Source organism: Podarcis muralis, chromosome 4 (genome assembly GCF_964188315.1).
Source record: "Podarcis muralis chromosome 4, rPodMur119.hap1.1, whole genome shotgun sequence".
Classification (NCBI taxonomy): domain Eukaryota; kingdom Metazoa; phylum Chordata; class Lepidosauria; order Squamata; family Lacertidae; genus Podarcis; species Podarcis muralis.
The window spans coordinates 653814-667512 of NC_135658.1; the positions used below are offsets into that span (position 1 = coordinate 653814).

General features: G+C 43.6%; 2 protein-coding genes across 12 annotated transcripts in view; one reads left to right on the forward strand and one right to left on the reverse strand.

Moving 5' to 3' along the window:
* Positions 1 to 13699, forward strand: part of LOC114589686 (uncharacterized) — a 386543-nt gene that overhangs the window by 198396 nt on the left and 174448 nt on the right. The window lies entirely within an intron of this gene.
* LOC114589761 (uncharacterized) overlaps positions 1211 to 13699 on the reverse strand; it is a 498312-nt gene continuing 485823 nt past the window's right edge. For both annotated transcript variants that reach the window (XM_077927916.1, XM_077927917.1), the window contains exon 6: positions 1211 to 9449. In XM_077927916.1, coding sequence (XP_077784042.1) covers positions 8359 to 9449 — 1091 coding nt within the window. In that variant the 3' untranslated portion in view covers positions 1211 to 8358. The remainder of the gene's footprint in view (positions 9450 to 13699) is intronic.

Consider the following 13699-nt stretch of genomic DNA (forward strand, 5'->3'; position numbering starts at 1 on the left):
CTTTTCCGCAGGGTCTTTCTGCCCCCGAGTGCCCTCCCTCCGGGATTCCCCAGAAGCTGAATCCCCTGACGCCTGCTCCCCCCTCCTTCGTGCTTTGGGACCAGGCTCCTCCTCCGGGCTCTCCTCACTTCCGCGCGCCTCCACATTTGAACTTGGCGCGCGTACGCTGCTTCTGACCTTCCTCTTGACAGTTACACTGCTCTCGGTACTACTCTCCGCCCCTTCCGGCAGGACGTCTTGCCCCGATCTCCTTCCCCTCTCTGCTTCCTGCTCTGCTCCGTCTGACACACTGGGAACTCCACCCCCTTCACTCCGTTCCGGCGGAGAAGCCGGTCCCGATCTCCAACTCCCACTGGGGGTTCCCCTGCTGCTGCCCTGCTCCCGGCTACTCCCCCCTGTGGCTCCCCTTGGCCTGACCAGGGGCGCCCCCTTTTGGGAATCCTCCGATTCACTGGAAAGACTCATGGAAACCCTCGAGTCATTGTCATCCTCTTCCTCGTCGCCCTGGGATCCTTCCCCCTCGCTCTCAGTCTCCTCCCTCATCTGCTCCTCTCTCCCTGAACCCCTGACATCCGGGCATCATGAATAGGCCCATACTACATCACAAAGGAGGAGGGGATATAAGACATACACAAGTTCAGCAGGGGCCAGACACCGCTCCCAACATCTCTTAAGTGCCCATCACCAAAAGAACAAGGAAACCCTTGGCATCTCCTTCCCCTCAAGACTTGTCTGGAGATGGGCTTTCAGAACACCTGACTTGCTAAATTGCCTCTGGGGATGTCTATTGTTGCCCCCCCGTCACTCCCTGGGTGGGGGGCCGTGTATGGGCTCTCAGGCTTGGGAAAACATGCCCTCTTTCAGCTGCCTCCATGGCTTCCTGCTTCTTGGTTCATGGAGGGAGGTGGAGCCCAAATTCACCTTTCTTGCAGGGTTAAAATGGCACTGGAATGAGGAGAGTCAGTTAAAGTATGGATTTTCTAAGAATTTATAAAGCTAGGTATCTTCCCTGCACTGTCAAGTCAAAAGCATACATTCAGGCCTAATATTTGTAACATTGCAACAACTATAAAGATGTGCCCCCCCCGTCATTTCCGTAACATGGGTAAGTGAACTCATATTTGAAACAATGCAGACGCAATCAAGAAGGATTTTTCTCTGGTGTTTCATTCAGCCTCTCCTGAATAAACACTTAGATTATGTGAAAATAATGGGAGATACCGTTTTATTTATTTATTTTCATGGTATAAAAGGTAATTTTAAAGAAAGCAATGGTTACAACAGTAAACAACAAATAGCTTGTCCTCATGGAATTGCAGACTTTCATCCTGCCATGTGTTAAAGTTTCAATTGATTATTCTAAAAGATCACGCCACATTTTCCCACGAGTGCTGGGTAGATTCTGGCAACAGTCTTCACAGTTTATGTATTCAATAAACATTGGCCACGTGTTATAAAAGGAATACGGATTATGTTCCCCCACCTTTTGGATACTTAAATTGTGATGCCCAGAATTGAACACAGTATTTTAGGTGGGGCCTGACCAAGGTAGAATAAAGTGGTACTATCCCTGCTTATTTAACTTATATATGAAAGGCTGGGCTGGATGAATCCCTAGCCGGAATTAAGATTGCCGGAAGAAATATCAACAACCTCAGATATGCAGATGACACAACCTTGATGGCAGAAAGTGAGGAGGAATTAAAGAACCTTTTATTGAGGGTGAAAGAGGAGAGCGCAAAATATGGTCTGAAGCTCAACATCAAAAAAACGAAGATCATGGCCACTGGGCCCATCACCTCCTGGCAAATAGAAGGGGAAGAAATAGAGGCAGTGAGAGATTTTACCTTCTTGGGCTCCATGATCACTGCAGAGCTTAAAAGCAGAGACATCACCTTGCCAACAAAGGTATGAATAGTTAAAGTTCTGGTTTTCCCAGTAGTGATGTATTGAAGTGAGAACTGGACCATAAAGAAGGCTGATCGCCAAATAATTGATGCTTTTGGGACTTCCGGGGTGGTGCCATCGGCAAAGGCGGATTCCCTCTAACTTGGAGGGGACCGGCTCTGCGGAAATCGGGTCTGCACCGCTATGGCGCAGCGGGGACCCTTCAAAAATCACAGGCGGGTGAAGCCTGTGACCGTGGGACTCGGCGGGCACCTTTTGGGCCCCCCAATCGGCGAAGGAGTCAAGTTAAGGGCTCCGGAGCGGAGCAGGGAAGTGGCGCTGTGCTGTGAGTCTGCTTCTTCTGTGGAGTGAAGCCGCGTAGCCGTTGCCGGAGACGGCTGCCTTCTTCCTGAAAATTTGGCACTAAAACAATGATCCATGAGTAGGTCAATTTCGGAATTAAAGGAACTGTATAAACGATTTGGCACCGAATGCGGAGAGGCATAAACAGGAAGTCTGCCTTCCGTTCTTGTAAATGGAGTAAAACAATGAACTTGTAAGCGGAAACCTCAAAGGACGTTCCTAAGGATTACAATCTGAACATCAAACAAGAGATTTTCCCCCTTTGATGCAGGGGAGGAGGGGGGAAAGGATTGGAACTGTATTTCCCTGCAAAAAGAGAGAGCAAGAGCAGCTCAAATCCACTGCTCAAATCCCTGTGACCGGCTCCCAGTGAATAGTAAAAATGCCGTATTGGGAAACGTGCTGTTGCTGAAAGTACTTTTTCTTTTGACAGTTAACTCTGCGTCTGAGGATACAATTAAGACACAATATTACTGACTGGCTTCTCCTGATTTCAAAGTATCAGGAAATAATTGAAATAGAAACTGTTGTCCTTTTGAGACTGGGGGGCGAAAGGGAAAAGCTAGTTACTTTAAGACATTATTGACTGTTGCTGCTACTGTGTCCCCCTAGAGGAACTTTGAAATTGTTACAACTGCAGCTGTGCCAAGGAAATTTTCCATTTCAAAACAAACTTTGACTCTGAGTGTGTGACTGGCCTTGACAGACTCTGACTCTGACTCTGAGTGTGTGACTGACCTTGACTTTTATCTGGAGGGTTACGGCAGATGGGAAAGACAAGATAGATCCGCTACAAGCAACCAGGTCTGGCAGAGTATTTCGTACAGGCGGTGGGCTGCAAAGGAGAGCTTCGACATCCGGCCCTGCTGGCTTGCCAACAGCAACCCCATTGGCACAATCTAAACCTAAAGGTATGGCTGCTGACGATGCCCTGGCCCAGGCACTTAGTAAAATAAATGAATCTTTGGATAGAATAAGCAAACAAGTAGCCGAGGCATCGAGCAAAATTGACCAAAACACCATAAGTATTAATCAAAACACTACAAGCATTAATAATTTGGGTCAGAAGGTAAATACTAATACTGAGACTATTCAGAAGTTACTACAGGAATCAACTTTGATACGAAAGACAGCTGATGAGGCAAAAGAAATTGCAACCGCTACAGCCACCGTTGTAGAAGAGAAGATACCACCGATACATAAACAACTAGAAGACCACAGATCAATATTGTCTATGATTGAGTTGAGGGAGAAACATGCAAATCTAAGGGTCAGGGCGGTCCCTGAATTGGAGAAAGATAATTTGAGTGAATTTCTTACACAGGAATTTGCAGACTTCTGGAATCCAGATTTGGAGAAGGACAGCTTCAAGATAGTGAGTGCTTTTAGACTTGGAAAAGGAGGGAGAAAGAACAGAGTGAGAGACTGTTTGATCACCCTCCGAACAAAAGGGGAGAGAGACAAAATCTTGAGTTTGCACTTCCAGAAGACCTTGGTAATACATCAGTCAAGAGTGGAGATATTTAAGGATATTCCAAAATATCTTTTGGACCCTAGGTCCAATTACAGAGATTTGACTGCTTTGCTGAGAAGTAACGGAATCTTTTTCAGGTGGGAATTCCCCCAAGGCCTGTCTTTTAGTTACAAAGGCAAGAAGATAAAAATAAGATCAGAGGACGACAAAGATAGATTTTGGAGAGACCACGGAGAAGACCTGCAGAAGAAAGTTGCAGGAGAGTTAAGAGCACTTGTAAGTGAAACTTTGGATATACCAGATTTACCTCCTGAATTAAAAGACCATTTGAAGAAGGTGATACCACCAACAGAACAGGAACAGGCACTGGGTGCAGTTGGAGGAGAAGCATAGTAACTACATCATGGCTCTGCAACTACTAAGTTGGAATTGTAATGGTTTGAACTCCCCGCAAAAAAGGAGATCTGTGTTTCATTTATTTAAAAAGGAACAATTGGATCTGATTTGTTTACAAGAAACACATATAACAAGGTTACACAGGAAACTTGATTAATAAAAGACTTGGTCAGGAGTTTATTTCATCGGACAAGGTTAAAAAAAGAGGGGTAGTGATTTACAAAAGATTACTACCGAAATCTTTTGTTGTACAAGTGTAATAAATGCTTCTTTCCACGACTCTGGTGCCCTTTTCCCCTCCATTATTTCATTACAGACCTCTTTCAAAGGTCTGTGCAGACTCAAGATTTTGTTGTACAAGTAATCTTTTGTAATTTAAAAAAATACTACCGAAATTTATCTTCAAAGATGACCAAGGAAGATTTGTGGCAATTGAAATTCAAATACAGGGAGAAAAATTCTTGATAGTAGGTGTTTACGCACCAAATGAGGGGAAATCTGATTTTTTTTTTAAAGTTGCATGAGATCCTGATGGACTATTTGGATTACAATGTGATTTTGCTGGGAGATATGAATGGAGTGGTATCTACACATATGGACAAGGCGCAAAGACAGGTAATCACTAAGGATGGTAGACTACCAAAAACTTTTTTTGAGATGACAGACAACTTGGATTTAGTTGACATCTGGAGAACAAAGAACCCCTTGGCTAAAGAGGGAACCTTCTTTTCTGAAGCCAAAATGACATGGACTAGAATTGACCAAATATGGGTAACTAGAGGAATGGCACCAAAGACAAGAAAAGTGGAAATCTGCCCAAAAACCTGCTCCGACCATAACGCTGTCAAGATGGAAATGAAACTAACACCGACTGGCTCCTTCAGATGAAGGATGAATGACACCTTATTTAGAGATGAAGAAGTGTTTAAGAAGGCCCAAAAAACCTTGAGAGACTACTTTGAGATAAATATGAACACCAATGTGGAAAAAAGAGTAATCTGGGACGCTAGTAAAGCTGTCATGAGAGGGTTCTTGATACAGCAGAATGCATTAAAAAAGAGAATCCAGAATGAGAAGAAGGAAAAAATTTTGGAGAAAATAAAGGAAAGCGGAAAAAAATTGAGAGCAAAACCCAAGTCGCAAGAGATTTTGAGAGAAATAAAGTTATATCAAGTGCAATATATGAAAATGTTGAATCAAGAGATTGAATGGAAAATTAAACAAATGAGACAAAAGACATTCAAGTCGGCTAATAAATGTGGGAAACTGTTGGCTTGGCAAATGAAAAAAAGACAAAAATTAAATACAGTTACAGATTTAGAAGTGGAAGGAAGGAACATACAGAACCCAGCTGAGATTAGAAATTGTTTCCAGAGGTATTTTAAACAACTATATACACAAGGGCTACAGAAAGAAATCGACGTTGACCGATTTTTGAAAAAAAATGGATTACAAAAAAATCTCTCAAGAAAACAAATTAATGTTGAACTATAAAATAACTGAACAGGAGGTAGAAGGTGCCATTCAGAATATGCAATTGGGTAAATCTCCAGGACCGGATGGACTGACTTCTAGATATTACAGATCTTTAAAAGAATGGCTAGTACAACCTTTGAAAGAGGTCTGTAATGAAATAATGGAGGGGAAAAGGGCACCAGAGTCGTGGAAAGAAGCATTTATTACACTTGTACCGAAAATAGAGACTGAAAAGACGCAGCTCAAGAACTATCGTCCCATATCACTGCTTAATGTGGATTACAGATATCTTAGCTAAAAGACTAAAAAGAGTGTTAGTGGAAGAGATACATAAAGACCAAGCAGGCTTTCTCCCAGGAAGACATTTATCTGACAATGTGAGAAACATAATTAACATTCTAGAGAAACTACAAGTGAATATAAACACTAAGGCAGTTTTAGTATTTGTGGATGCGGAGAAAGCTTTTGACAACATTTCTTGGACTTTTATGAAAAAGAACTTACAGGGTATGGGGGTAGGCCAAGGTTTTGAAAATGGTATAAGTGCAATATATTCAGAGCAAAAGGTTAAATTAATTGTAAATAATGTGGTGACGGAAGAATTTAAGATAGAAAAAGGGACACGACAAGGTTGCCCAATCTCCCCATTGCTTTTTATATCGGTCCTGGAGGTTCTGCTGAATATGATTAAAAGGGACAAGTTGGTTAAAGGTATACAAGTCGGAGCTAAACAGTACAAACTGAGAGCATTTGCAGATGATTTAGTATTGACGTTACAGGAGCCAGAATCTAGTACTAAAAGGGTCTTAGAACTGATTCAAGAATTTGGTCAGGTTGCAGGGTTTAAACTGAATAAGTAAAAAACCAAGGTTTTAGAGGAAAAATTTAACACCAATTGAGAGAGGTTTCAGAATATGACAGGTTTAACAGTGGTTAAGAAAGTCAAATACTTGGGGATCAACATGACAGCAAAAAATGGGAATTTATTTAAAGACAACTATGAAAAATGCTGGGTTGAAGTGAAAAAAGATTTAGAAATATGGTCAAATTTGAAGCTCTCTTTGCTGGGCCGTATTGCTGCTATAAAATGAATGTATTGCCTAGAATGTTGTTTTTGTTTCAGGCATTGCAAATTGTGGACAAAGTGGATTGTTTCAAGAAGTGGCAGAGAGATATTTCAAGATTTGTCTGGCAGGGCAAGAAGCCTAGAATAAAATTTAAAATATTAACAGATGCAAAGGAAAGAGGTGGATTTGCCCTGCCAGACTTTAAACTTTACTATGAATCAGCAGCTTTTTGCTGGTTGAAAGAATGGCTACTTCTGAATTGGAATACAAAAAAGGGAGGTATGAGGAGGTCCAGGAAACAAGTAAATGAAAAATAATGTGATGAAAAGATTGATTGTTTTTAACTATTTTTATTTTGTATTTTGTATTTTTTCGTTTTCTATTTTGTAATGTGAAAACCCTAATAAAAATTATTAAAAAAAAGAATTGATGCTTTTGAATTATAGTGCTGGAGGAGACTCTTGAGAGTCCCATGGACTGCAAGAAGATCAAACCTATCCATTCTTACGGAAATCAGCCCTGAGTGCTCACTGGAAGGACAGATGGTGAAGCTGAGGCTCCAAGACTTTGGCGACCTCATGAGAAGAGAAGACTTCCTGGAAAAGACCCTGATGTTGGGAAAGATGGAGGGCACAAGGAGAAGGGGGCGACACAAGACGAGATGGTTGGATAGTGTTTTCGAAGCTACCAGCATGAGTTTGACCAAACTGCGGGAGGCAGTGGAAGACAGGAGTGCCTGGCCTGCTCTGGTCCAGGGGGTCACGAAGAGTCGGACATGACTAAACGACTAAACAACAACAACATTCCTGCCCTTGATCTGATTCTGCCTTCTGCCACATTGGCCTCCGCTCCCCATTTGGTGTTGTCTGCAAATGTGATGAGCATCCCCTTCAGTTCCTTCATCCAACTCATTCATACAGATGTTGAATGACAACGGGCCCAGGATTGAACCCTACAGCACCCCTCTTGTCACTTCTCGCAGGATGATGAGGAACCATGAAGGAGTCCTCTTTGGGTTTGGTCAGTCAAATCCACCAAACAGTTACCTTGTTCAGCCGAAATTTTACCAGCTTTCTCACAGAAAGAGCACGGGGGACTTCATCAAAAGCCTTACTGAAATCAAGATGCACTATTTCCACAGCTGTTCCTTGATCAACAAAGTTTGTAACTCCATCCATAAAAAGGGGGAGGAGAGATTTCTCTGGCTTGACTTGTTTTTGAGAAAGCCATGCTTTTATCCTTTGTGTTTCTGTTGTGAAATCTTCAGATGAAGGGCACATAAATTTAAAAAATGATAATAAATAAGGATATTGACAAGCTGGGACATGTGCAAAGGAAGGCGATTTATGTATTTATTTAATTTATATACCACCCGACCCAGTGGTGCCAACTTGAATAAAATATGGGTGGGGGGCCAGGTAAGGGCTGCCTTGCACAATCAATCACATGGTGCATAAAGGGCATTGGAATGGCGATGTGTACCAACTAGGGGGGTGGCCCCCTCAAATATACTATTGGGGGGCAAAACCCCCTCGGCCTCTAAGTGTTGACTCTTGTTCCCACATGTCTCAGGACGGTTACAACATAAAAACACAAAATATGCATCTGCAACACCCCTCACTACCACATTTTAAAAGGACATTACATGTCAATCAGCCAAAGGCCTGGTTAACAAGGTGCGGATTTGCCTGGCTCCTAAAGCTGGATAATGGTTTTTCCAACCTTTGCATGAATTCTCTGATGGGAAATGAGACTGAAGTTCTTCCTGAAGCTCTTTCCACATTCCACACACTGATACGGTTTCTCCCCTGTATGAATTCTGTGATGGGAAGTGAGATGGGAACTCTGACTGAAGCTCTTTCCACATTCCACACACTGATAGGGTTTCTCCCCTGTATGAATTCTGTGATGGGAAGTGAGAGAGGAGCTCTCCCTGAAGCTCTTTCCACATTCCACGCACTGATAGGGTTTCTCCCCTGTATGAATTCTCTGATGGGAAGTGAGAGAGGAGTTGTGACTGAATATCTTTCCACATTCCACACACTGATAGGGTTTCTCTCCTATATGAATTCTTCGATGGGAAGTGAGAGAGGAGTTATCAGTGAAGCTCTTTCCACATTCCATGCACTGATAGGGTTTCTCTCCTGTATGAATTCTTCGATGGGAAGTGAGATGGGAGTTCTCCCTGAAGCTCTTTCCACATTCAACACACTGATAGGGTTTCTCTCCTGTATGAATTCTTCGATGGGAAGTGAGATGGGAGTTCCAACTGAAGCTCTTTCCACATTCAACACACTGATAGGGTTTCTCTCCTGTATGAATTCTTCGATGGGAAGTGAGAAAGGAGCTCTCCCTGAAGCTCTTTCCACATTCCATACACTGATAGGGTTTCTCCCCTGTATGAATTCTCTGATGCTTAGTGAGAGAGGAGTTCTGACTGAAGCTCTTTCCACATTCAACACACTGGTAGGGTTTCTCTCCTGTATGAATTCTTCGATGGGAAGTGAGATCAGAGCTCTCCCTGAAGCACTTTCCACATTCAAAGCACGGATAGGGTTTCTCCCCTGTATGAATTCTTTGATGTTTAGTGAGATTGGAGCTCTTCCTGAAGCTCTTTCCACATTCTATGCACTGATAGGGTTTCTTTCCAATGAGAATTCTTTGTTGGGAAGTGGAATGGGAGCTCTGACTGCAGCTCGCTCCATACTCCAAAATTTTGCGTGGCTTCTCCTCTCTGGGGGTTTTGTCATGTTCATCCTTGTTCTTGTTTTCCAATTCATCAAAATCTGCAATGGAGACAAAAAAGGGATTAGAGCCTCAGGAACAAATCAGGAAGAACTGAAGGGAGTTGGGTCTTTGTTCATTGCCTTTGTTGGTTGTCATTAACCAACATTTTTATTAATGTATTCTGATGCATTGTTGAATGTTGATTTGTTTGATATAAAGTAGTGGCCAAAATTGTGGAAGCCTTTTGGGGGAAAAGTGTATTTCAGATATTTGATGGCTCGTAACACGACTTCGTTTAGAGTAATAGCACAAAATTATGTATCAATGTAAAGATAATTTAATGAAGAATGTAATTATCTGTATTCTATCAAAAGTCATAACGGAATAACCAGAAAAAGGAAGCACAACTTGCTTAGCTTGACTTTTGTTAGTGTGTTATGTTATATTGTAGAAAGTTGATATAAAATTTACAGATTGTATATTATTAAGAGAGAATTACATGAAAATGATGTGTAGATGGTATATCACACCAGTGAAAATGGCAAAGATGTTCAAGAAAGAAAATAAGAGATGCTGGAGATGTCGAGAAAAGGAAGGAACATTTTATCATATGTGGTGGGAATTCAAATGCATTAAAAAATATTGGGAAATGATATATAATGAACTGAAAAAAATGTTTAAAATGAGCTTTGGTAAACATCCTGAAGCCTTTCTGTTAGGTATCTCAAATCAAGAGCTGCCAAAAGAAAAATGGACATTATTTATGTATGCTACAACAGCGGCAAGAATCTTGACTGCACAAAATTGGAAGATGGGAGAAATACCATCAAAAGAACAATGGTAAGAAAAACTGATGAATTATGCAGAATTGGCTAAGCTAACAGAGAAACTATGAGAGAAGGACAAAAAGGATTTTGAAAGAGTTTGGGAACCATTTACAGGTTATTTGCAGAAACAACAACTGGCAGGGTCTGAATTAACTTTATTATAGTAACAGAAAAATTAGAGAAATGATAGGGGAATTTACTTTTATATAAAGCAGGACACAATAAATAAAACTAAATAACTCAGTAGAAGGGGAGTTGAGGGAAGTCCAGAGGATGGAAGGGAGAACATTTGTATATAACATGATGATTGAGATATTTTTATTTGTTATAAAATTCAATAAATATTCATTTTTAAAAAAGAAAAAAGAAGAAGATTGAGGAAAACTTAACCAAAGCTGGCCTTTCTATATTTGTGAAGAGGTATAAGGAGAGTCCCATGGACTGCAAGATCAAACCTCTCCATTCTGAAAGAAATCAGCCCTGAGTGCTCACTGGAAGGACAGATCCTGAAGCTGAGGCTCCAATACTTTGGCCACCTCATGAGAAGAGAAGACTCCCTGGAAAAGACCCTGATGTTGGGAAAGATGGAGGGCACAAGGAGAAGGGAACGACAGAGAACGAGATGGTGGGACAGTGTTCTCGAAGCTACCAGCATGCGTTTGACCAAACTGCAGGAGGCAGTGGAAGACAGGAGGGCCTGGTGTGCTCTAGTCCAGGGGGTCATGAAGAGTCGGACACGACTAAACGACTAAAGAACAACATAAGGAGACTCAGTCACTCCAAAATCAGACTGGTAAAGGCAGGAAAAGGTGCACAACAGCAAGTGATGAAGAATGGAGAGACTGTGCCTACAGGACAGAAGAAAATCATCTGGGTGTTTACAAGATGACATGGCGCAATGAAATGTGAAGCTGAGTGCAAGGACTGGTCTAAATGCTAGAATTCCAAGGGAAAAGCCATTATCTCTCAAGCCAAGGTTGGAAAGATTAAACTGGGCTTAAACACATGGTAACTGGACAGCGGAACAATGGGACAGTGTTATTTGGAGCGATGAGACCCCAATCTCCTTGCTTGGTGGTGAGGGCATGAAATACGCGCGGAGGAGAATCGGAGGAGATTTACATCCCACTTGTATTACACCTACCGTGAAACACCCAGACAGTGTGATGATCTGGGGTTGTATGACAGCAAAAGGTGTGGGCAGAATTTGTGTCATTAATGGGAACATAAATGCCCCCAATACATAAATCAAATATGTAATGGGAATTGGGGTTGCTTGTGTGTAAACCTCCAACTGCTCCAAACTGCTTGGGTTGGTTGCGCCTTTCCCTGGCTGAGCAGCCCTTTGGCACGGCTGCTTCAGTCGCTGGCAGAATCCGTCAGTGGGCGTTTCCTAAACTTCCTCCAACATAAGAATTCCTTAACGGACAATCTCCTCCTCGCCTCTCTGCGCGGAAGCCTTCTGCGCAGAGTGGGCGTGCCAAGCGGTGGTCCTCCACTCTCCTCACTGACCTCGCTGGAAGAGTCTCGGAGCCTCCCCTCCGAAGTGCTCTCAGTCTCTCCTTTCTTCCTGGTGTCACCTGGGCTTCCTTCCCCAGCGGAAGCTCTCTCTCTTCCCTTACTAGTTCCCTCTCCGGCATCTTTGGGGAGCCTAACCTCTCCACTCTGCTCTGATGTCAGTTCCTTGACATCCACCTCCCTCCCAGGGCCCTCCCCCATCCGTTCCTTGGATGGTGACGCAGGAAACCCCCGGAAGGAGCTATCCCCTCCATCTGATGATTCAAACACCGCTCTCCATCTGCTGCTGTCTCTTCCCGCTCCCCAGTCGGATTCTTCTCCTTCGGATACTTCCCCTTCCTCCTCTTCGGAAGCGGGAAATCCCACAAACTCTTCTTCATCATCGGTGGTACCAAATTGCTCCCCCCTGAACCTCTCTAGTGGTTTGGGCTTCCTCGGGTACCTGCGATGAAACTCCTCCTGCAGATACTCATCCCTAATCTCTTCTGCTGGAACCCATGTGTTTTCCGATTCTGACTCCCCCTCCCACGCCACCAAGTATTCCACTCGCCCCCCTCTCCACCTAGAATCGAGAATTTCAGCTGCATGACCACTGAGTTCCCTTTCCTCCATCTGTGGATGCAGGGGTGTTTCTCTTTGTTGACCCAGAAATTCCCTCCCCTCCCTGAACGGTGAGAGTAAGGACCTGTGGAACACCGGGTGCAGTTTCATGTTAGAGGGCAATTTGAGCCTAAAGGTCACAGGATTCACCTGTTGGGCTACTTCGAACGGTCCCAATCGCTTTGGCCGTAATTTCCTACACCCTCCTTTGAACGGTAACCCTTGGGTAGACAACCACACCTGGTCCCCCACTCTTATAGTTTCCCCTTCTCTGCGGTGCTGGTCAGCCTGCCTTTTGTACTCTTCCTTTGCCCTTTCCAGGTTAATCTTAAGCTGTTGGTGTAAAGCCTCCCTTTCTTCCACAAATTGTTCAGCCGCTGGAACACTCCACCTTCCCTCCCCCTCCCCGGGGAAGGCCCTGGGGTGACACCCGTAATTCGCCATGAATGGACTCATCCCCGTGGACACATGTTCCGCGTTATTGTATGCAAACTCAGCCAGCGCTAATTTGTCCACCCAATCGTTCTCCCTGTCGTTGACGTAGCAGCGTAGGTATTGTTGAAGTATGCTATTAGCTCTTTCTGCTTGTCCGTTGGTCTCTGGGTATCTGGCCGTCGAGAAGCTCACCTCGACATGTTTAGCCTGGAGAAGAGGAGGTTAAGGGGTGATATGATAGCCATGTTCAAATATATAAAAGGATGTCACATAGAGGAGGGAGAAAGGCTGTTTTCTGCTGCTCCAGAGAAGCGGACACGGAGCAATGGATTCAAACTACAAGAAAGAAGATTCCACCTAAACATTAGGAAGAACTTCCTGACAGTAAGAGCTGTTCGACAGTGGAATTTGCTGCCAAGGAGTGTGGTGGAGTCTCCTTCTTTGGAGGTCTTTAAGCAGAGGCTTGACAACCATATGTCAGGAGTGCTCTGATGGTGTTTCCTGCTTGGCAGGGGGTTGGACTCGATGGCCCTTGTGGTCTATTCCAACTCTATGATTCTATTCTATGATTCTATGATTCGACGTCCAGCAGGCTCATCAGCTTCCTCCAGAATCTGGAAGTAAATTGCCGACCTCTGTCGGATAAAATCCTCAAGGGGGTGCCATGCAACCTGAAAACATGCTCTATAAATAGCTTAGCTGTTTCTTCTGCAGACACCGCATGTGAGCAAGCAATAAAATGGCACATTTTGGTCATCAAGTCAGCTACCACCATTACTGCCGTTTTTCCCCTGGCCTTGGGTAAATCAGTCATAAAATCAATTGATACCACCTCCCATGGTTTCTCTGGTGTGGGTAAAGGCTCCAGTAATCCCGCGGGTGCTGCCCTCTCCCCCTTAGCTCGCTGGCAGCGCTGGCACCCGCATATG